General features: G+C 41.9%; 1 protein-coding gene across 16 annotated transcripts in view; it reads right to left on the reverse strand.

Moving 5' to 3' along the window:
- arvcfb (ARVCF delta catenin family member b) overlaps positions 1 to 24,200 on the reverse strand; it is a 262,549-nt gene that overhangs the window by 62,335 nt on the left and 176,014 nt on the right. For all 16 annotated transcript variants that reach the window (XM_078170905.1, XM_078170903.1, XM_033618562.2 and 13 more), the window contains 2 exons: positions 20,747 to 21,387; positions 12,146 to 12,651 (listed from right to left, as the gene is read on the reverse strand). In XM_078170905.1, the coding sequence (XP_078027031.1) occupies positions 12,146 to 12,651; positions 20,747 to 21,387 (1,147 nt within the window). The remainder of the gene's footprint in view (positions 1 to 12,145; positions 12,652 to 20,746; positions 21,388 to 24,200) is intronic.

Consider the following 24,200-nt stretch of genomic DNA (forward strand, 5'->3'; position numbering starts at 1 on the left):
CTCTCTGTGGTTACAGCTGATGACTACACTGGCTTCCTGTGCGTCAGAGACTACCAGGCTACCAGTATCTTACTGGGAAGCTATTAGATGTGTAAGCTGAGGTGTGGCTCTGCTCGCGGCCACTTTCACACACAAATCCTAAGTGTGATGCAGGATATTGAACACACACTAAAGCCACAAGCTAACTTTATATAATCCTGTGTGCTTAACAGATCGTATTTATGGGACTGGCTGTGTTCAGTGCTGTGGAAATGTTTAAAATTTTGGACGGTGTGGATGATCTGCTATAATTTTAAATAATTTCACTCCTTATAGATCCCTGTAGACCTTGTATGACCATGAATAACATCACAATCTATCTCAAACTATCCACGTGACTCACAGAGCTTGTCCTGAGGTAAACATTGCCTGAGAGACGAATTTCAGGGCAAATGTCCCCAAAGCCTTTAACAACCAATGTTCAGGTAATTACACTGTTGAATGAAGGCTGGTTTAATTTTGTGCTTCATGCCTTTACTGTTAATTTCATAGCACTACAAATTCAAGATTGATTTTTTTCCGCAGCTCTTTCATGGTACGTTAAACTTGGACCAAAACAAGCTGAGATGTTATTTAAACATATGGATGTTCTTCCATCAGCATAACAGAAGCTCTGATTGAAGTAATTACACCAGTTTTATTTAAGTTTGTTTTCTGCCTTTATTGCATATTGTTATCTACCCACACCTGCCAATGGTTCAAACCAGGTGTGTGTGTGTTGTGTGTAGGTGTTAAGTCAGTGTTGGCATCATATTGTAGTTCAGACTATAGATGGCTCTCTCCTCAAGTGGCCCTTGATTTCCTGCCTCCACTGATTGCACATTTAAGTGCTTTTGGTTACAAAATAATAAAGTGCACATTGTAAGCATTGCTCGAGACATCACACACATACAGTAATTGTCCGCAGTTTTTTGCATAAATTCAAAGGTCCACTTCATAATTTGTTTATATGTACAGTACTGCTACCCTAATCAGAGTTTTCACTTGTTAGCAGAGACATACTGCACATGCAACTCACAGATAACTTCACAGTGACAATGGCTCACATGTGCTTGACTCATTTTCTCAAGTTACTTCTTGTAGCAGTCAAAGACATCATTAACTTTGTATGTTGCACATGCATTTAAACAAACCTGCATGTGAAAGCGAAAGAGCCAACACAACAGTATTGAGACTTGCAAGTCGATGAATGAATGACCCAACATGGGACTCCTTAAAACTTGATATTTCACCCATAGGGCCTGGTTTTGCAGGATGTAGCAGCGCTCCGTGACCGTCTCAGGCTGTGCACATTCAGTTTTCCACTTTATAAGATAACCTGCATGTGCCTTTGTTAGAAGGCAGAAAAAAATCCTAAATACTTTGGTTTGATGAAAATGAGAAGTTGGACAAAGTGGCAAGATATGGGCTAGTTTTATTTCTAAAGCTTGGAAAATTAGGCAAATTAGACTGAATAATGCTGGTCTTAATTTAGTCCATCTAAATGTAAACATATTTTAGCAGTATTTAGTTGTACATATTTTTCAGTATAAACTTAAGATGGTTTATGAGAGAACTGGTCAGAAATCAGGAAAAAGTTGTTTGAAAATCTGCAGGAAAGTCTAGAATCTAAGTGTATCTTTGTAAATTCATGATTAAAAAAAATGATGTTACGGTTAGGCATGAGGTCTCCATTGGTTTAATTTTGGGGTTAAAGCAAAGATTAGGTAAATAAACAACTTTTTAGGTTATGGTTTTGCTAGCATATCCAAAAAGGGAGGAGAAAACCCAATGCCAGAAGACAAGAATGCACATCAGGCACACAAAACTCTGTGTGATGTAAGGCGAAATACCAAGTTTTTAGGGTGTCCTGACCCAACACAGTGAAATCCAAATGAGAAAAAAGTTGACAAGATTTGATATTTAGATCCAAAACAGCAAGGAAGCTGTATTAAAAACAGATGGAAAAAAGATGTATTTTTGCAATCTTACTCTGTTGTTTGGTCTTTTATATCCATATAATCTGCTCTGTGGTATTGTTTTTAGGAAAACACCCGCTCCTTCCCTAGAGCATATTTCCTCCATTCTCCTTTTTACAGGGTCAATTTTGCCATTTATTTCAACTACATGCATGAGAGCATATGAAAAGAAGTTTCAGCATCCAGGCATGAATCACGTTAAAAACAAATGTGCTCTTGTGGTGTGTGTACTCTGGTATGATGACAGCTAGCTAACATGCGTGCGTGCCTGCAAGGCTGACAGTTTGATTACTTCTATTGTTGTGTCATTAGCATCAGTTTTAGTTTTGACAAGCAACATTCAACATGCAGTCACCACATGAGGAGCAATGAGAGCTTAGGGAAGACAAGCAACTTGTGACTGAAGTGTCTTTGTTATACACTGTACGAGAAATATTTATTACCGAAAGAACTAATTTATGAACTCTGCAATGTGCCACAAATGTTCTACTGTGAAGAAAGAAAAAGGCAGTGCACTAATAATCCATGAAATATAAAGCCTTATCATTCATTTGTATGATATAGTTAAACATCACAGCCTGATGTAAAAGCCTTTTGTGTACTCCCTGCTATGAGATTAATGGTGCATGATGCCTGTAATTTACACTGTGCGTGTTGAGTGTTGTTTCTACATCATCATAAAGTCCTACAGCCCATATCCAACATGGTTGGAAATGTATTTCTGTATATTAAAAGTCAATTATACCAGCATCTATCTTTGACTTGTCTTGTGCACAAGCAAAAAAGCAATTTGCAAAAACAAATAAGATCATATGCACCATGGTGTTTCAAAGTAAAGAAAGATACCTGAGCCTTGATGCAAAAAGTACCATCCACTGATGCAAACTTTCTCCACCCTCCCCCCGGCTGTTCTCCATCACCTCCAGTATTCCTGCTGACACACTGCTCATGCCTGTGGAATCAGTCAGCTCTACACTGATCACATATGCCAGAGGGGAGGAAAAGGCATGTCTTTGCGGTAGCTGTGATCCATCAAGTACGACAGGCATACAGCCCACAGACACAATGTTATTTAAGATGACAGAGTGCTGTGGAAGCGACGATCTCCATCCCGCGTCCTGCCACTGTTTCAGGCCAGTGACTCTATATCAGGTTTAGTCTATTTGCTGTCCTCTGTCGGCTTGTCAGAGGTGGGCGTGTTGGGGATGTCCCGCTGTCTCATGCAGCTGAGGCAGACACCATGCAATTATGATGTTAAATCTCTTTTAACACCTGGACGTTCTATGTCACTATCTGGACTGTGTTTGAAGTTGTTAAATTACATCGACATCTGCTTTTAGTGTTGTTTACTGTCCTGACAGATTGGAATATCAGCTGTCAAGTTGGTGCCTCTAAACAATAAAACTGCACATAAACTATCACAAACAGATAAACCAGCCAACAGTTTCAATGAATGATGAGCAGCGATCCTCAGCGAAAGGGAAGAAGAGCTGCTTTGGATTGAGTAACTTTCATTTTGCATCTATTTCTGTAACATTTTTGCAGATGAACCACACTTCTACACTGCTGCTGTCATTTGTTCAGACTGCAGTTAAAGACAGAATGCTTGGATTCTGTCCGAAACTCTCTGACACAATGGAGCCACAATAACACACTGTCTATGGATATAAATCTAAATTCTGTAAGACACTATACAATACTTTATCGGACACCATCAAAGGACAGTGATGGAATCACTCCAGCTGTGATGGAGCAATTCACGACTTAAAGTGAATGACAGCCAGGGGCATAAAGTGCGGGGGCAATGCCCACTTCCCTACTTCTATCCACCTATTTCTGGTGCCCTTGCTTGAACCACAACCATTTTAGAACTCTGCCTTCATTTTGTTCTCATCTACACACCTGTCAAGGTTTGTTAGCCAGAGGTGTAGACAAACACCTAAATAATTCTCAAAATGGTTTCTGTGGTAGTTCCTGCTAATAACCCGCCACATTTTGCCACGACGTGACACCTACACACAAGGTAAAAACAATGGCAGGCAGCTGTTGTGGCTTTGTTGTGGCTGGTAAAAAGTTGAACAAGAGTCGATTTATAAATAACAATGGTTTTGTGAAAAATGTGGTGAGGAATTAAAAGTCTGATTCTGGTAATATCTGTGCCTAGGTGATTTCAGACATGACAAACTGTGTGGGATGTGGAGGAGGATCAGAAGCCTGAATAATATTAGAATTAAGTATACAGGGATTTGAATAACCAGGTTACTGTGTGTCTCGTTTAAACATGCAATCATATTCTGAGGATGATTATAACAAATATATAACATTTAAATACGTACAGTGTTGGACAGTAACAGATAACCTAGTAACCTGTGATAGTAATTTGATTACTTTTCCAGTATCAAGTAGTGTAAACTACAACATCATTAAGTCATGTAACTCTGAAAAGATCAAGAGTATTGTCCCACACTAGATGCATCCACTGTCCCTGTGGATTCATATTTGTTTACAACTTCAACTTTGTTCCCATTCATATCTCTATCATCAACCCAAACTAACAAACAAACACCCCTCTTCTTCACATAATAATGCTGCCCAGGCTTCCTGCCATTCAGCTGAATGTGCTTTCTAGCAGGATGAAAAGAGTATTAAGCTTTGATATCTGAAAGTGTTTTATGTCCATCTTCAATTCATGGTAGCTTTGGTGATTACATCTTCATACATCCAGGATATTACTGTCCAGTGGGAAAAGGAGCCACACGTTAAAATACTGAATTATGATCTCACTTACATTGTCACTTTTCTTCCAAGGTTCTTATCTAATAAAGTCAGGATTCCCAGCAGGGCCATAATATAAAATTCCAAGACTTCACCGTGACCTTCCATGAGTCAAACTGCTTTCAAGATCTGAAAAATGTTATTCCTTTCTGGTTTATTAATGTTGTTTATCTGCTGAGAAAAGTTCTAAAGGGGTAAACAGTCTGTTTGGGTTGGTCATGAAGGAAACCATTGAAAAGCAGCATTTAATAAAATGAATGTGCAAAACAAGTTGTGAAATATATTGCGATGTATTCCTGTAAACACTGTTGCAGGTTAACATATTACTGGGGTAATATATCACCCCTGGGGTAATATACCCCAAAAATGAAACACTTCAAACTATGTTACAGTAATATATTACTTTAGCAGTAACAAAGTAATCTAAAACAGTACCAATATTATTCAGGTAATACTACTACATTTGTCAAGTAACAAGTTACCACCTGAAATGGTTTATTGCCTCCTTTTTTTCATTTATCCACACCGTACCACTTTCGCCAGTGTTCCACCCAAAAAATCCTGGATCCTGTTGCTGTCACTCGATGGTGGAGATGGCTGGGGAGTCAGACCGCAACTTTTTCAAAATCGGTATACTCCCATCACTTTCAGTTTGTCAAGGAAAAGGACAAAACATTACAGTCAAGCCAAGGGAACTCTCTACAGTGAGAAATATGCTGGAGCCTTCAATTAAAAATACTGAAACCTATCGCATAATTTATTAGACTCTGATCCTTTGTCTACATGCCAGACCCTGAGTCCAAGGCTATTTGCGTGTTTTAAAAGGTCTATTCAATTGTTTTATATATTTATATAAGCGGACAATTTTGAAATAAAGTGGTCACCACTGCACGTGAATGCATGAATGAGCAACATCTGCGCTCCAGAGGAAAGCTTTGACTAGGCTTTACAGTATGGGCCACCACTGATTCATAATGAATTGCAATGAACTTTAGCTTAGCTTTGATTACCTGCTGTGAAACAACATTACCCTCTTCCATTTTATAATATACATACGCTATGCTTCAATTTCCTTGAAGAGGAAAATGCGGAGGAAAAGCTTATGAATCTGATTTGATGTGCAGCAACAATCTTTCACTATGCTTGGGTTTTCCAATAAACCTGGGATTTGCCATTGTCTTAAATCCAATCCAGCCAAGGGGCATGTTGAATATAACTACCTGCCTCTTCAATCATTTATTGCCAAAAACAGACAGCTGTGATTTATAAGAGCTTGACATAACCCAACAAAGCTTGGATCAAAACCTAAATGAAAAGATAGGGGGGGAAGGAGACAAGCTGTGAGCTAAGTATTAACCAAATTATACCTCCTACCTCTGCTTATTTCTTTTCTTTCCTCTCTCTGTTACCTGGATGTGAGGGCTGGAGGGACTGGGACCAGGACTGGGAAGGGGACTGGAGCTGAGGCTAAAGCTAATTAAATTTTCCAGGCACTACTGGCAGGCATGTTGCTCTTCTAGCAGGGCTATTAATTTAGTTCTGCCCATTACTGTTCTCCTCCTCTTCCACCTCCCTCCTGTCCTTCTCCACCTCACCCCTTATGCCATCCATCACACTCCTGGTGCTTAAGGAGGAGGAAGAGGAGGCCTCGGTAAGTGGACTCATTCTGTTGTCTGCTATAGTAAAAGTCCACTAAAATAAGAGAAATGGAAGATTTATGTGTGTGTTTGGGAGGGACCATCAGGCAGGGCGCTCAGGTCGATCTCCAGGAAGCAGTTAATGAAATGAGGTAGGAAGCGCCAGGTGAACTGTCCAATATGCACAAACACACTAACACAAACACTCACATATATGACAGCAATGAACTTAGCAGGTTATCTCATGGATCACAGTGAGGGCACTCAGGTATCCTTTCTCAGAAATGTCTGCACTATTCACATCTATGCTTATGTGCTGTGTATACTGACCCCAAACTGTCCTGCTGTTAAAAATCAGATAAGGTCCAGTGTGTGTCAGGCACCAGAGCATGATCGATACCATGCAGTTTGCTTAACACATACTTATTGGAGACGTTTTGATCAGTGCAACCTAAGTTATCTGTTGTAACACTTTAATTGGAATCATTTCTAATGCAGCATCGCATGCATATGTTAGATCACAGCAGTGAGAATATAAAAGAGGTAGGAATCTTAATTCAACTTGATTTGTATTCTTCAGACACCAGTATTCTCCTCATTAAATCTAAAAACAGTACAGTGCAGTAATCGCTGCCCTTCAGTGTCCTTCACCGTCCAACAGTTGAGCAGTGATTTAAAGGTGGATGCCTGTTTGCTGCCCCTGTTTGGGAGTAAGTCTGGGTCACATAATAAAATGTGACGAACTATGTGTCTGGTTTATCTGTCCAGTTTGATAAAATCCATTTTCACTTCTACCTTGACACTTGCTGGGAGACCTTTATCACAGCAGACATCTAAACTCGCCATAGCAGAAAAACCAAGGGTGTAATTAATACGCTAACGATGGGAAAGTCCCATTAAGTGTCTCGGTAAGCTACTCAAGTGAGCCCACATGTAAAATATCAGAGAACAGGAACTGGGACACCTAACTAGAATGCAGCAATTACTAATTAATGTCATTTATAACACCTGCTTCTGTGGAAAAGGTCTGTTGTCTGGTACTACAGGGGTAATTTCACCAATACCAAATCAATCGAGAACAAGTTAAACTCTCGCTAGAAAAAACATCTCGTCTATGGGTCAAAATCAAAGCTCCAGTACACAACTGCTACAGTACCACAGCTTTCAGTGTCTAATGTTGCACATTCTGTTTAAAGCTGCACTAATGAATATCTTCATATTAACAAGGGGGAAAATTACTCTGTAATGTTAAAGGGGTTTCTCTTTGTAACAACCCATAGAGAATTATCATCCAACAGTTGTTCACCAGCTCCACAGAGCATGTATTGTCTTTAAGCTCATTGTTTTGGTCTAAGGCTCACAACTTTACTGTTTTGGTTTGCCTCTTTTTTTATGTGGCTCAAGACCATGACCACATTGTGTGGTGCACAAACACAGCATACAATAATAACAAAACAAGACTAAACATAGCTAAAGTAAACAATATACAAAAGAAGGACATTCTCAAAAAAGCTAGTTTAAAGTAACTTTTGGTTTATCTGATTGTAATAAAAAAATCATTGGCGGCTTAAATAATACTATGGTAAATATCCTTTTCTAGAATTTATTTTGCCTACATTACAATCTTACATTCAAACTAAATACAATACTCATCTCCCAAATGATTATAATTACAAAGGTTGCCGATCCCCTGGTTTCATTCATCTATTTATTTACTCTTTCATTCTAACGGCTCCCAACCAGCCTGTTACCAGCTGCAGCAGGTAGCTATTTATAGACGAGCTCTGATAAAGCCACTGTACACTACCTGCTCTGCACCAAACAGACAAAGTTAGACACTAGCTGGTGAATGTAGTGGAGCATATTGCAGCTAAAGAGGTGAAAAATGTTTCTCAAGAATTGGTGAAGTGCAAAAACAGAGTGACAAGGGGACTCAGAATGAATGCTAATGTTGTTCTGTCCGGTATCCGCTGCTTGTGTAAATAGGCAATACATTTGTGATTGCAACTTTATCTGGTAATAATGACAATGCTGCGTTTACAGCTCATTTTTCTGCCCCCAAGTAGTCAAAATCTTTAAGAGGATTTTCAGTAAGATGGAAACCTTTAAAAACACTGAAAAAATTGTTAAAAACTATTGTTTACTGGTTGCTTTAACACTGCCATTTCATTCTCTGAGGAGTTCAGAGTTAAAACTCAAATGCACATAGAAAAATGTTGAGGTGCTTCAGATGGAAACATCCTGTAAATAGTGCTGTGTATGTTATTTTGAAATCAGACAAAAAAACTCCACTAACTCTTGGCACAGATATACACATGTCTAGACATTATCTCTCTCATAGCTTAAAGGCCTGCCAACTTGCTCTATATGCATTTTTCATCCAAACGACAAAGGCAAGCTGCAAGCACCTGCCTGAGTGTCAATCCACAAGACTCAGACGTCTCCTGCAGGAAAAAACAGGAGACAAATCCGCCTAATAATCTACATTTCCAGAGAGGGAATTGCTGGAGGGCACAAACAGCCCAGAGCCTACCGGGAGGGAAAATAGAGTTACTCTGAACGGTACAAAGCTCTAAAAATATGAACGACTGGTCTGTCTGTCTTGTGTGTTGGAAAATGAAAACCATTTTGGTTCCTTCCACGTCACCCGCCTTCCCCCACAGAAAACAGAGCTCTCTGTGGTTTTACAGGGACAGCACAAACTCCAACGGCAAACTCTTAAAACACATGGACTAAGAAAAGGGGCCTATATTTAAAACCCATATTTAATTGTAGAAAAACACGGCCAATTCCAGCCACATGGCCTGAGGCTGTAAGCTGAGCTTGCATTGTGACTGGCCTGTTTTCACTGGGGCCAGAGCACTGGCAATGGAAACCTAAAGCTGGAGAGACAGAGAGAGAGAGAGAAAGAAAGAGAGAGGGAGAGGATGGAGAGGGAGAAAAACAGAGTAGATAATGAATGAAGGAGAGAAAAAATTAGACTGAGCAAGGGAGGGTGGATAATGAGTGAGAGGGAAAAAAAAGAGAAAAAATAAAAAAGCCTCCCTCCATTCTGTCCTCCTTGTCTTGTGGTGCAGGGTTATTTTTAGCTACGATGGGGAGCAACACGGTGCTGTAAAGGCAATCATTTCTGCTGCGGCACAGTCATCGCTCACCGCGACATCTCTGTCACAGCAAAGGAAACTTACACACACACACACACACACACACACACACTCACACTTACGTATGCATGCACACTACAGTTCAACAAGCATGTTTTTTAAAGGACTGGTATCACTGTCAATACCTCTGGATTGAAGCCGTCAATACTGATATTCCCTCTTTAGGGCCACGGCCTCGCAGATCTTCAAACATCACATTCAGCTTAAAACCACAGACAGCTGCCAAAAGCCAGCTTGAAAACTCTTCTAGACTGTAAAAGTAACTAAAAAGTAACCCCTTTCATGTCTTAGCATGCTACACATATAGTATTTTACACTTGGCGGCTACTTCACAAAGGTCAAGTGGTTCTCATTTTCCGCACTTGTGCACTGAAAACAAAAGCCCCTTCTCAGATGCCAATGCGTGCATACCAGCCAAAGTGTGTCAGGTCAAACCAATCATGTTGGGGATTAGCTGTGAGCACTGGGAAAGACACATACACACAGTCACCCACACACACACACACACACACACACACACACACACACACACCACTGTATTCCCCAGTTGACATTTACCAGGTCAAGGAGAAGAAACCCGATCACACAGTTTGAATCAATAGCTCCTCTTAAAGGAATTAAGACATATTTCATTACACAATGCAGCTAATAGCTTTTTCTTCTAGAATCAATGTTCATGTGCCATTTGCTTCTCTGTAGAGATTCTTTCCATTTTCTCTTCCTGCTGTCAGTACAGTGTAATATAACTAAAATAATCAAATATCACAATGTTTGTCCCAAAATTTGACTGTAACTTTGACCCTTGTGACCCTTCAGTAAAGAAAAATGGCTCCATGACTGACCAATTAGCTAATTAAAATTTCACTTTTTTACAAATGGTAAGAAAAGCCATCTCCAAGACAACTTACTTAAAAATATGTCTTGACTAGAATTAAAAGAATGACTAATTACAGTTTTGAATACTGTAATTAGTTATCTCCCTCACTAGTATATGGGGAGTTACGCAATTTAGTGCTAATTTAGCAAGTACCGTATCTTTCCACATGGATGCCTGGGGCACAAACGTATCAAATAATGTAAGGGGTCTGAGATGAGAAAATAGTGCACTGAGAATACTGCTGCAAAGAATAGTGATGTGTGAAAAACACACAAAAAAACTCAGCTTCTTAATATAGTATGACTCAGCCCTGTATTACTATGCAGAGTATGGGGATTATGGCAGCCAACTCTGTATATTCCTGGATGGAATATTTAAGTGATGGGAGGTATGCAGCGAGTGATTGGAAAGGACTGGCATACTAAGGTACTATCATATCAGCTTAAAAGGCTTCAAAGCAGCACTTTTATACTTACTGTACGTGAAAGAGAGTTGAGACTAATTAGGCAGACAGAAGGAGGAATCCTACAGTTAGTGAAGGAGACAGCCAACAGGCTTGGCTGCAACAGTGCTAGGCAGGTGGTTTTTGCATAATATAAGAATCTTACCTATTGCAGAGCAATTGAAAATGATGTCTGACTTGAGGAATGCAATCAGACATATCCAAAGCACTTATTTCAAATAATTTCATCCATGTGACAGATCTTTTTTTAAGTAGTTTGAAGGAAAAAAAGGATGTATGTGAGGTTTCATAAAATGCTCTGACTGCAAGCTTTACAGTAGAACTGGCTGATGTAATTGAGGCAAATGAAATAAAAGTAGAACATTTTTCTGACATAGAACATGGAAAATGCAGGCATAATTACACACATAAATATGACACATCAACCTCTCATATATGTAAAACGATTTTTATGATATGATCACACTGTCACGACACAAGCCCAAGACGATAAACAGTAAATATTGCCAAGCCACACTTTGCAGTGCACAGGCTGTTGTCATGCACTGTTTGTACATATAACTATGAAAAGTAATGCACGCTGACAGGAGAGGGAAAAAAAAGAAATGGTAAATAGAAGGAAACTTTGTGTAAGGGGGCAGGTTGGGGTGGTGGATGAGTCAAACAAACACAGGACTTTCCTCCTACGTAAAACTAAGTGAGTTATTTTACGGTACGTCATCACCATGTTTACTTTCTCAAACCTAACCTATGTAACTTTCATTAAATACATTAACCTTATCGTAAGTATGTAACATGACAATGCCCAGCCTTCTTTCTTTTCCTAAATCTAACTAATCTAACCTACATAACTTTGCGTTTCATACATAACTTCACATTAAGTACATAACATGACCACGCCATAAATGGGGCACTAATTTGTTAGATATCATACCAATTGTTTGTATGTGTGTTTTTGTAAGATGTCATGTGAACCTTTGTATGAGGATACATTGCAGTGAAACACCAACTGTACTATTTCATCTCCCGACATAAAGAGTTTGTTACTGCTACGTTCAGAAAATGCTCTTCCAGGTTGTGACTAAGAGTAAAGTGACTCAACGAGAAGTTAACCGACATCTGCTTGGATTGATTATTGGATTCATAAAGACAATGTTACTACTTCTTGTGTCACTTTGGTTGAATCTCATCTCATTATTTCAAGTGTTAAAAATGGAAATGTTTTTTCTTACCGGTGATGAGTTCTCGAACTTCCATGTCATTTGTCTTCCTCAGCAGGCGGACAAGAGCTGGGATGCCATCACAATTCTTGATGGCCACCTTGTTGTCATTGTCCTTGCCGTAGGAGATGTTACGTAGGGCACCACAAGCCTTGCGGTGGACTTCAGATTTGGGGTGGTCCAGAAGCCCCACCAGAACAGGAATCCCCTTCAGCTGACGCACATCCTTCTTGATCTTGTCGTTTTCGTAGCACAGGTGCTGCAGGTAGGCAGCTGCGTTGGACTTGACTGGGTCAATAGGGTGGCCCAGCATGGCGATGACCTCAGGGAGGTCTGGGTCACGCCAGCGTGGGTCCTTGCGGATGCTGTCAATGGATGGTGAGCGCCGGCCACCCATGCGATCCAGACTGGCCATGCTCCCCCTCTCCGGCTGGGCCAGTGGCGCTGAATACATGCCATGGATATAGGGGTGGCGCTCATCGATCAGCTCTGCCTCAATGGCTTCATCTGGGTACCCTCTGGAAGACGAAAGAAGAGAGGACGGTGAGGACAAGGGAGACGGACGAGGTAAATGGAGGGTGACTCAGACAGATTTGTCTAAGAGAAGAATTAGGCAGCCGGGGGAAAGACTTTGAAAAAAGGCCAGCTGAGGTGAGAGCCACTGACTAATGAGGGGAGAAAGGGAAAGCAGAGGACAGAGTGAGTGAGAGGTGAGAAGATGTGGGCAATGGAGGGGAAAAAGGAAGGAGTGCAGGACAGATAGTGGAGGGGAGACATGGTGATCTGTGGTTTGGATCTGTTATTAACAGGTCTGTCAGAGGGACTGTGGTGGCAATTCCCTGCAATAAGAGTGATACGGTAAGCAACGTTCCACTTATTATTCCTCCTGTCAGGTGGTAGCAGCAAACATGTCAGACATCAACAAACATAAAGTCTTAGAGAGAGTGATTGAGAGACAGGAAAAGATTGCACAAAGAAAAACCAGGCAGTTCACAAAGAAACAGAGACAAAGGCAACACCAAAGAAAAAGCTTTGAAGGAAAGTCTTGTGAAGTTTTTTTTTTAGGATGTCACCATACAGAGTAGAGAAGAGATTTGATGTCTTCTCCTCCAGGGAATAGAGAAAAGAGCTGTGCTGTCCCCCCAGGGAGGACTATGAGCCCCTATGATGCCCCCGGGGCTCCCTGTACTCACAGTGCCGAACACAAGCATGCAGTTGCAAAAATGTTAATAGCCATCTCACTGGGACTTCTCTGCTAGCATTAGCCTCATTAGCATTACTACTGTTCGGGCTGGAGAATTACATTGAGCTCGACCCATTTACAGTGACAGAAATAAGTGTTGTCCTCTGGGGAAGGAAGAGGAGAGTTGCTTTTTGAGGGTTTGTAAGGGGTTCCTGTCAATAAATCTCAAGCCTCTCAGAGTCTACGATCTACACTTTGTTCTCTAAGGTTCTTTACTCCAAAGACACAAATTCTATCGGAACATGGGCGGAAATATAAGCATTCAATTCCAATGACAGATCATTTCTTCCTACTTGAAATAGTGCTGGTTACTTATTTTACTTAAGGCTCTTTAATCAAAGTAATGATTTTTCACTTGTTGGGCCAACTCTCAGGATGGAGTCGGGGGAGTCACATTTTACACTGGCAGAAGAGTTGCGAGGAATATTTTTGAAACTTGTTCCACAAAAATTCTTTTTGAACACATACCACTGAGTTGTCTAAAATGATGGTAAAATGGTAGGAAAAGTTATGACATGGGTAGAGGAATTTAATTAGGGCTGTGTACTTATGCACAGCCTTTATCATCCCCCCACCCACCCCACAGCTTGAGACTTGTTTATCCTCGTTACATAATCCAGCTGGTCTCCTCTCACCATCTTTGATGTATGGTGGTTGGTGGTGCAACAAAATGGTGGCCAACGCCAGCGGTTGGCAGGGAATTCCAGACCGAGCTCTAATTTTAATGAGTTTTATGTTAATTATGTGTTTTTACAGTTCTTCCCAGGCATGCTGGGGAAGAAAGGGGGAGGGGGGCTTTGTATGCTATCTCGCCTCGGCTCTGGTGTATTCCTCTGTTGATTTTTCTTTTATACAAACCTTGCAGTAACATATTGGCTTTTATGGCACGACTTTGTGCATTTTACTGCCTGGGAAATCGATACAAAATGAACTGGGAAAGAAACTCCTGCCCAAGCGGTGTAACGAGATACTAAATCCCCTATTCAGATGGATGGAAAGAGGATTAATAGAGCTGAATACGGCCCTGCGTCCAAATGCTCCAAGTTCAAAGAGCCACGTTGCTCAATGCCAAACTTTGACAGACAAGCTCTGGGTGCCATGGACACATGTCAAGAACAGCTGTGACTCTGGATGTCGTTTCAAACAGGTGTTCCTCCAGACAATACAGACAAAACATATAACTAAAAGCAGCAAACCTTAACTGGAGTCGATCTGATGTATCATTACTGTATATTCGCCTTTTAAAAGTAGCTTTTCCAGCTTTGTGGAACATGTCAGAAAGCCACAAACCTCCATAGTCAGCCTGTAACCATAATTTGGAAGGAGGGGCCAATCAAGCCTGATTACAGCACATCATTTGGAGGATGGCTGCAGCTCTGAGGTTTGGCGACAGCTCTGTGCTGCATGACAGACTGCACGGAAAAAGAGGGAAATTTGTGAGTTTGTGTGCACGTGCTGGCGGTTACTAAATGCTTCCTTGCGTACACGAGATATAAACACACACTCCCACACTCGGAGGCCATCAACCAGCTCTCGATTGCTGCGGGATATTGAACATGACAAGGCAAGCAGACAAGAATAGCCCTCCTAAAGAAAGGGCAGTCCACAATTTCAGCATCATCACCGTTGCACAGAGCTGCGTACATAACCACCATCTCTTTCATGCATCTCTCTATCTTTTTGACTTTCTCTCTCATTATGTCACACTGTGTGTCTCGCACACTTTCTCTCACACATGCACACTTCAACACACAGATGAGATGTACAGTTGTGCAGATCGTGGCTCATTTAGATCTGGGCCGATGCGGCGGGGCTTTTGGTAAAGCAGGCGTCGTGAGGCTGAGTGATGGGAATGTCAGGATTTGCATTTAAATTGGCGCCATTGTGTGTACAGGGAGGGGTGTATTCACAGGATGTGAAAGGGCTCTCCACCGCCAGACGCGATGCTCTGAGCATGATTACAGCAGATCACTCTCCTCATGTTAATCGAGCTGCTAAATGTCCAGACTATTCCTGTGTATCTGTCTGCTCATCTACAGATGAGTGCATGTGTTCATTTAGTACTATGATGCAAAGAATAGAATAAAAGATAAACAGTAGATAGGACATGTATGTATGTTGGCCAACTTCAGCACTCATTTATTCATTTGGACTTTGTCGCATCCTCGCTATTCTTCCTTCCCTTCATCTTCTGTCAATTACTTTCATCATCCTTCAATTGCGGCCGTGCCTGACCCTCTCCTTCAGCAGGCTCATGAAAGGAGATCAACTGAAAGGGATTAGACGCTCAGAAGAAGATGTTTGCATCTCATATGTACACATTACATCTCCGCAGCGTTTATGAGCTTTTCACTGACTGCTCCTGCCAAACAGATTGCTCATTTTGAATTATGGGCAATAATTGTTTTATGATGCACAAGAGTCTTTGCGGGACAGAGAAGAAAGATGAGAGAGAAAAAAAACAGCAAAGCTGAAGTGTTGATGTCTTGCCACTTTCTAATTTTCCACTGTTTTGATGGCATAATCCACTACCACCACTGCTCATTTTCATTCAGTTAAAGGACAGTAACATCACTCACAAGCTTCTTCTATAGTTTAGGGGATGCTGCTGAGAAACCTCAAACGTGACAGAGGGGAAGTTTAATATTAAACAGAGTATCTGGCTCTTACTAAAAGCAGGATCGTGAAGGAGGAGGGGAGGGAGCCGGATCACTTCTACAAACCATACCCTACAGACACCGCTGGATTAGAATGAGAACCCCCCCCACACACACACACACACCCTCCTCAATTAAAGGATGAGTGAATGTGGGCATGCATGTGTGTGTGTGTGTGTGTGTATACATATATATATATATATATATGTGTGTGTGTGTGTGTGTGTGGTGACCCCTGTATGCAGGTGGGCAGGTGCAGCGGAGTGGGTCGCCCAAGGAGAGATGAGCCATTAGAGACTGGCTTAAAGATGCCCCTGTAGTCTGGCAGAGTTCAAAAGCAGCTATTAATCACGCTGGCATGAGGACACACACTGTCACACACACACACACACACACACACACACACACACACACAGAGAATGGGTTGGGTTGGGGGAAAATGGAGTAAGATGCACTCACATCCAGACAGAGGGGGGCCATTATCTACAAAACCCGAGCAAAGGTAATGATAAAGGGAAAAGAGATGCCCATCTCTCCATTCACTAGTTGCATTCCTGCTTTCTCTTGCTGCACTAAGATACTGTTAAGGGAAATACTAGGCTATCAATGTTTGATGTGACACTTTTTGTAAGTGCTTCCTATACCAAACAAAATCAATGCTGACCAATGACAAAAGTTTGTAAAACAAGCCGATTCAAGATGAAGTAAAACTTGGGCGATGCAGCCACAAATCTTCTATTGCAGCATGTGTAATTTTTTTTTTATGGAACATGGAGCTTCAAGGTTCCTGAGAACAAAAATTTCAAGTAGGGCTGCATGATATTGGAAAAAACTGACATTGCCATTTTTTTATGGAAAATTAAAAAATAGTGGCGAGGCTTTTACTCAACACAACTGCAGAGGCTACCAGCTTCATTTGAAACAGACTACATTATAGACGATCCGTTATTTATTAATCCCTCTGTATCCCTCTATATTTTTACTTTTTATCCGCTCCCGTTGTCTTTATAAGGTTAATGCATCGCGCCATCATTTCAAACTCAACACTTCCTGAATTTGTTTCAAATTAAAAGCCCCTTATAACCTCGGCTGAGCGAATCCCTCCATTTTCTAAATAGGCTTTTATTGTGAAATATTTGTAGGAACTTGTTGTGGAGGATTCAGTGACTTGTATGTTTGCGTACGGTACTTCAAATGGAACTCCTGCTGTCTGCTGGCGCTTTTTAGGTGACTCCAACAACATTTCGGCTGGCACATGAACAGACACAGTGACTGAAATAATAGTAAAAGTAATAAAAACAGGACAAGAATAACCCGATGACATCACACACGCCTTGAAAGATGACCGGGGATAATTGATGTGTACCATCGTGTAGTGTGTCATGTCTGTCGGCCAAGTCAGGGCATGATTTTATGAGTCCACAATCGTGTAATGTGACGTAGTGACTTTCAGAACGGGCAGAAAAGTCGTGTGGTGTGTACTAGGCATACATCCTCCTTTACCGTTTCTCCCTGTTGCATGTTGCTCATTTTCAGTGTGTGACTGCAGTGTGTGCATGAGAGGGGGAGGGGCTGCTGAGTACTGAGAGAGGCAAACAGAGTGGAGCAAAGAGCTTTCTTCAGAGCTGCTTTTCTGAAGCAATACAAAAGTTTACATGTTCTAAAAAAGAGAAAACATTGCATGCCCTGCGATGTGACTATCTCACATGTGCACATCGCGATATATCAGGCAGCCCTAATTTCAAGTATTACAGGTTTCTGTATTTACAAATTCACTCTCTTCCTCCATGTCTGCCAACGTCACATTTCCCTGCGAGGCAGCTGAATTTGGGATATCACACGACAATCATGAGATCACATGAGAATCCCGCTCTGATTTGCTACACAGCCTTCTCCCAATGGGTCCTGCTGTGGAATCTCTGTGTTCCTGTACCCATATTACCACCAAACTATTCAGTATAACAGAAAAAGATTTAGTATGTCCCAATACATAGTATGTCAAATGCAATATGCCAAAAAATACCAGGATGTCATATTACATTGGCTTGCATTTTGCAGTATGCAAGCCTGAATGCTTCTGACTTGTCTGATGCACAGTCCTCTGCTCAGTGGAAGCTACGTCACATCGTTTGAGACGCAAACAGATGACAGCATGACAGCTGATTGACGGCTGACTGACACAATGACGGATGACAGTATTAAAGTGACTGGTGATCAGCTGTATAGTAATAACAGGAATATTCATTAATTGAACAAAGTTTAATTCAGGGTGTTCAAGTTCAGGGCGTAATGTTATGAAGAAGTAGTATGTTCCGATTGTGTGCATACTGCATACAACACTATGTACTTGTAAAGGACAGCCTCAGTGCATACTAAACGTAAAAAGAAGTATGTGATGCGAAACGCACCAACAGTATCGCCAAATCTCTACCACTGGACTCATTTATACTGTCGCACTTAAATACCATCATATTGCCCAATCCTAAGTATGCCAAAAAAACAAGCCTCCACCAAAGCAGAAAAAAGCAGAGCAATATATGACATATAAATGTGTATTTCATTACAATTTCATGCACAATTCTTCCTAAAAAATAAGAGATAAAAAAGGAGAAAAAACAAAAAATGTGACTGAAAGATATTCCTTCATTAGGTGTTTTGGTGGGGAGCCCTATGTTACACATTCCCAAAGCATATTAGTCACATCATTTTCATACTGATGAAACCCTGCAGTGACCCCTCGTGACCTATATGGAAGCCTGCGCATTCATGTGTCCCCGTTATTTATTCAGCTTGTTCCCTTAATTTGTCACCCATGTGTACATTAGAGATACGTGAACATACGTGCGAGGCTTGCTCCAGCACAAAATGTACATCATCATTCTCAACACATGATGGACTCCACAGCAGTGACAAAATGAGTGCTTGGCGCCGATGCAGGAAGTCGTTTTAGTACTAAACGTCTTCATTTTTGTCGGAGCATAATTGAGGGCTTGCAATGCAATGATAAGCTGTAATTAAACCGCTTTAATTCCCAGATTCATTACAGCACTTTGGAGTCGCCGCTTCCCTCTTGGAAGAATACTAATCGCAGTGTGAGTGCACAGGAGAGCCTGGGCACTCTGGGAGGGCTGATTGTCACTGTTACTGAGAGAGAGAGAGAGAAAAAAAGAACGCTTACAGTATGCTGATGTTTTGATGTCAGTTGATTTAGAAGAGACGAAGGAGGTAAGAGAGAAAGAAATATTTGACATTTATTTTCTGCTGCAATTAGCCAGGCAGCAGTCAGTCAAGAGTGGCTTCAAACATGTGTGTTTGTGTTTGGGGATTCACGTTAGCAGTTGTCAGTGTTTGTTTGTGTGTGTGTGTGTGTGTGTGTCTGAAGGGGTGTATGCGGCTGTTAGGGCTATGTTGTGACACATGTAAGGCAGGCTACAAATTGCCTGTCACAGCAAGCGCCTCTCACTAGGCGGATGGGGGAGTGACTCATTTTCTGAAGATGTGGATTTTTATTGAGTGTGTGTGTGTGTAAGAGAGAGTGAGAGATACTGTGTGTGTAAGTCAAAGGTGTGTAAAGACAGAGGGTCTGATTAGGCATCTGCTTTTCTCCACATGCACATCAATCCAGAGCTTTTTTAAACCCAGCCAGGTGTGAATGCACGAATATGTGTGTACATAAGCTTAATTAAGAAGGGTCACAAAGCAAAACTTGTGCGCTGTCAAGAAGCCGGCAAACATAGATTCAGCGTCACCTTTGATCGGGACAAAAAGCACACACACAGATACACAATCTTTCCTGTCTTGCTTGTTCCTGCCCCTCGCGCTCTTGCTCTATTCCCTTAGATCTGGCTTCTGGCCCAAACATTTTGCCCTCAGACTGAAACAAAAGTGCAGAGATCTTAAAAACATCCATTTGCCAAAGATCACTACTCAAAACCCAACTTCAAAACCCTGCTTCAATTTACTTTAGGGTGGACTTTTTTTTTGTTTCTGGGCCTCTCTTTGGGCAGCAATGAAATGATTGGAAACTATTAGGACACAAGAGTCCATTTTGGGATCTTATTGTTGGAGGCCAACATGCTTTCTTTTTTCTTTCGGCTGGAGCCAGGGGTTATACTCCTCTCAACAAAGGTTGCTCAATAACGGCTTTGAAAGATGACTGACAAAAGCCTCCCATCCTCTCCCACTCTGCCTTCATCCTCGGTGCTCACGTCTCAAATCATTCCCGCCTCTTTACCTCTGACACAAACACTTGTTTGCCATCCATTTGCAGGAAAATGGCAATCAAAGACTTATTTTTTTCTCGCTTCCTTTCTCAAGCAAGTTGCTCAAGGAGAAGAGACATCTGTTTACTTGTGCATGGCGTAATGTAGTCTTTTTTATGGCGAGAGCAAGACAAGTATTCTTTATTCTCTCTTATCTTAACAGGATGATCTTCTCTCATGTCAAGACTGAGCCTGTGCTCATGCATATGAACAAGAACTTGCTGTCCATGTAAAAAGAATAACATGTATACTGTATGAACTTGCACACTTTCCCAAAACCATTATCTCCTGCAAGCTCCGGTAGGCTGAATCACAACACAATCTGTCAAGTTTTTAAGTATTAATACCAGGAACTGATGTATAAAAGCAACTGTTATGCAGAATTATCTGTGTAATATCCTTGTTCCAAGGTAGAAAAGCAAATCTCCACTCTCTAAACATTTATCCTCACCTGATTCGGGGAACATCACGAAGAGGTTCCCGGTGGGTGCGACCCCTATTGGCCCCCTGCAGGGTGCGGCGATTGGCAGTGGAGTAGTCGGGCTCCAGCTCGTATGGCTCCTCCTCTTCGGGACCCAAGCTGCGGCGATCATCCTCCAGGCCATATGGCTCGGGCTGGAAGCGCTCAGGCTGTGAGCGGTTCAGATCCACAGTGCTGCTACCCATAGGCACCTGGGGCTGGGCCACATGGCCGTAGTCATCCTTGCGAATAGGCAGCGTGTAGCTGTTCTCTGGCCGGTAGCTGTTGGGCAGGTAGGGGTAGCGTGGCGGCCGGAAGTTGACGCCACGTGACAGGCTGCCATAGTTGTCTGTCAAATCGGCATAGCCATCGTGTAGGCCGTAGTGGCGAACGTACTGGCTCTCGGGTGTTTCACCATATGAATCGTTGTAGGAGTTGTTGTAGGAGCGTGTCAGGGTAGAGGTTGCTTGAGGCGTGATAAAGCGGTCGCCTCCATTCTTCAGGTAGCGCCGGTCAATGGAGTCGGTGTAGCTGCCTAGTGGGGATGAGCCTTCTGGCAGGGGCAAGCCATCGGGGCCCAGCGGCACCTGACGCACCGTCCGTGTGGTCACAGTCTTCACCATCTTAGTTACCTGTAGAGGGAAGCAGATGCACCTGTCAGACAGTGTGGCATCACATGACAGGAAGATATTACAGCAAGCCTGTTTAGATCCAACTGACGTGGACCATGATGTCCGCTACACAAAGACATTTGTCCTATAAGGACACTATGTTAGAGTGTCACACGGTGAGGGGAGGCAGACAAACTGGATATATCTGAAAAATAAGTCAGAACTTTGATCTCTGGTGTCCAGATTAAAACATGCATTTCAAATCTAATGCAGCGGAAAACTCATCCACTTGTCAATTCAATCCAACTTTTCAGTTTAGTTTTACAAAATTTTTTAACCCTGAGAGAAATATAGTGCATCATAAGTCTCGTTCCCACCACGCAGTCCTTTATTAGTTCAGTTTGTTACTATTAGAAAGGTTATTTTTGTGTTTCCATTCCATTGTTCCATTGTCATATATGTAGTAGATGGTACCGGTAGAACAGTTCCATTCCTTCCCGTTGTTCCGTCGCCACTCTGTTGAGGTTTCCTAGCACACTGATCCAATACTAAAAGTCACAGCTAACACCTCAGTCAGGATTATTACTATTTTTAATGCCTTTGATGCGACAGACACTGTAAACTTTCCAGCCTGTTCTTTTTATTATGAAAAAGTTGGCAAACACACTGTTCTGTGGACAGTCAATGAGGTTAAGATGTTCTGCTGCATCGCCTGTAAGAGTACTGTCAGCGGTGAAAACGCAAAACAGATCTAGGGGCTAGATACATGTCCGTACAGCTTACATACTGGTTCTAAGGGTACTATACCAAAAGCATTTGGTAGTAGTGCTGCTATGATGTCAAAAAAAAAACAAAGGGTTCCTAAAGATTGAAGCAAATAGAGGTGTTTTTGATTTTGAAATTGGTTGGGACTTATTTCCACATTATCAATCCATTATTTAAAATCTGCGAACAAAATCATATAGTGGCTGCACTCAGGGAGGAACCTCTGTTGCAGTGGAGGTGGATACAGCTGACCAATATCCAACTGTAAGGTCTCTGTCACCAGCTGGTGTTACCTTAAATTATAAAGTGGAAAAGTCAGTACACATGCTATAATAATAAGGCAAATACTGCCAGCTAAATCTAAATCCAAAATACTGCACAGACACAGTAACTGTCTTGGTACACTGAGTCCCCTGGATTGTGCTGTAACAGAGGCATCTTGCAGTGCTACGGCTCCACTGGACCTTGAATCCTCTCTGTCCTCAAGGGAGCATGGCAGCATCACACTCTGCAGCCGGAGGACTGTGACAACCAGACCTGCATGAATCTCTCTCTCACACTCACTTCATCCTATGGCTAAATAACTTGACTTCCTGTGCTGTCTCTGAAGCTGTCTGACTGGAGAATAGCAGACAGCCCCCCCCCGCCCCCCCCCCCCTTCCCTGGGCTCTCCGCCCATACAGAAACCAATTTGCTGCCCAGTGAATTCTGCTGTGGCCGATAATTGGCTATTTTGTCCACGGCTATAAATTCATCTCCAAAATTAATGAGGTTGATGAAAATTAATCGTCATCTGCAGGGGTGCAGGTCTGATGCAATTCGTGTTGAGCCTGACAAGGTGTTGCAGAGAGGTTTGTTCCCACTTGACGAGCGTAGCACGCCGGCCTGAATTTCTTGGGGAAAGGCAAAAAAACAAACAACGCTCCGCTCATTCCCGCATCTGATAGGTTTAATTTTCAACACCAGCCATCTTAATTGTAATATGTTTTCTTTATTTTCCCATCAATGCCATAATTTAGAATTTAATCAGGAGTGAGCATGCGAGGCATGTAATAATATCAACAAACTACAACGGAGTATTAACCCACACTACACAGGAGCTATAGCACAAACAGCGTATTGGTTGTTCAACATGGCATCCTCATTAACTTGGTTCAAACAGAAGAGAAATCTTCACTGGCCTTAGTCTGATTACACCATGAATGTGAGCCACATAACGAAGCCTATTTCAGGAACGCCAAGGTTCATGACCATGTTCGGAGTAATTAATGAGTAATTTATGTTTGTTTCTGATGCCATTCCGCCTTAGCTTTGTGCGACTTAAAAATAAAGAGCTCATTTGCTTGATTCACATTACCTAAAGCATATGTATGACCTTGGAATAACAAGCTCGCTTTCATCCACTAGATTCTCAGTGATAAGAACGCAAACTAGGCTGTTGTGGTGTTCATATCAAGGGTCCTAATGCTAACTCTGGGCCTCAAGGGGACTACTGGGGCCAGGGCTTAATGTCATATGCTGCATGAAGAGATAACGTCGGCATACTAAAAGTCATTTATTCAATAACATTTTGACTTAATTTTTTTCGATGCGCTGTATTGATTTTCCTGAGAGATATAGCATCACAAGGGAACCCAAACCTTTCACATGGAGAATAATGTCAGAATGCTTTAATTCCTATCTGGTAATTTTATCACACTTTTATTTATCGCCGTATTGTATTGTATTCTGTTCTGGCTGTCAGAGCTCAGAGGAGACCACGGAAAATGCTACAGCATCCCAACCTTGACATGCCCAGCTGCCTTGTACTAACACAGCTTTTTAGGCGATTTGCAAGGGGCTGCAAAGGAAGCCATCACACTGTTTTCAAAACACTCTTTGATGTACGCTCAAGTTCACAAGGCGTTAAACAGTCGCGCGAGGGGAAGTGAGAGGGAGACGAGGGGCCTGCGTTTCAAAAAGGGGCATCTGAAATATGCTTAAGCCGAGTAAACATGGCTAAAAGAGAATTGCTAAAATGGTGGAGAGTGTGAGTATATGTGAGCACATTCAGAAATACTATAGATTTG

The sequence above is a fragment of the Epinephelus lanceolatus genome, chromosome 9, assembly GCF_041903045.1.
Source record: "Epinephelus lanceolatus isolate andai-2023 chromosome 9, ASM4190304v1, whole genome shotgun sequence".
Taxonomy (NCBI): domain Eukaryota; kingdom Metazoa; phylum Chordata; class Actinopteri; order Perciformes; family Serranidae; genus Epinephelus; species Epinephelus lanceolatus.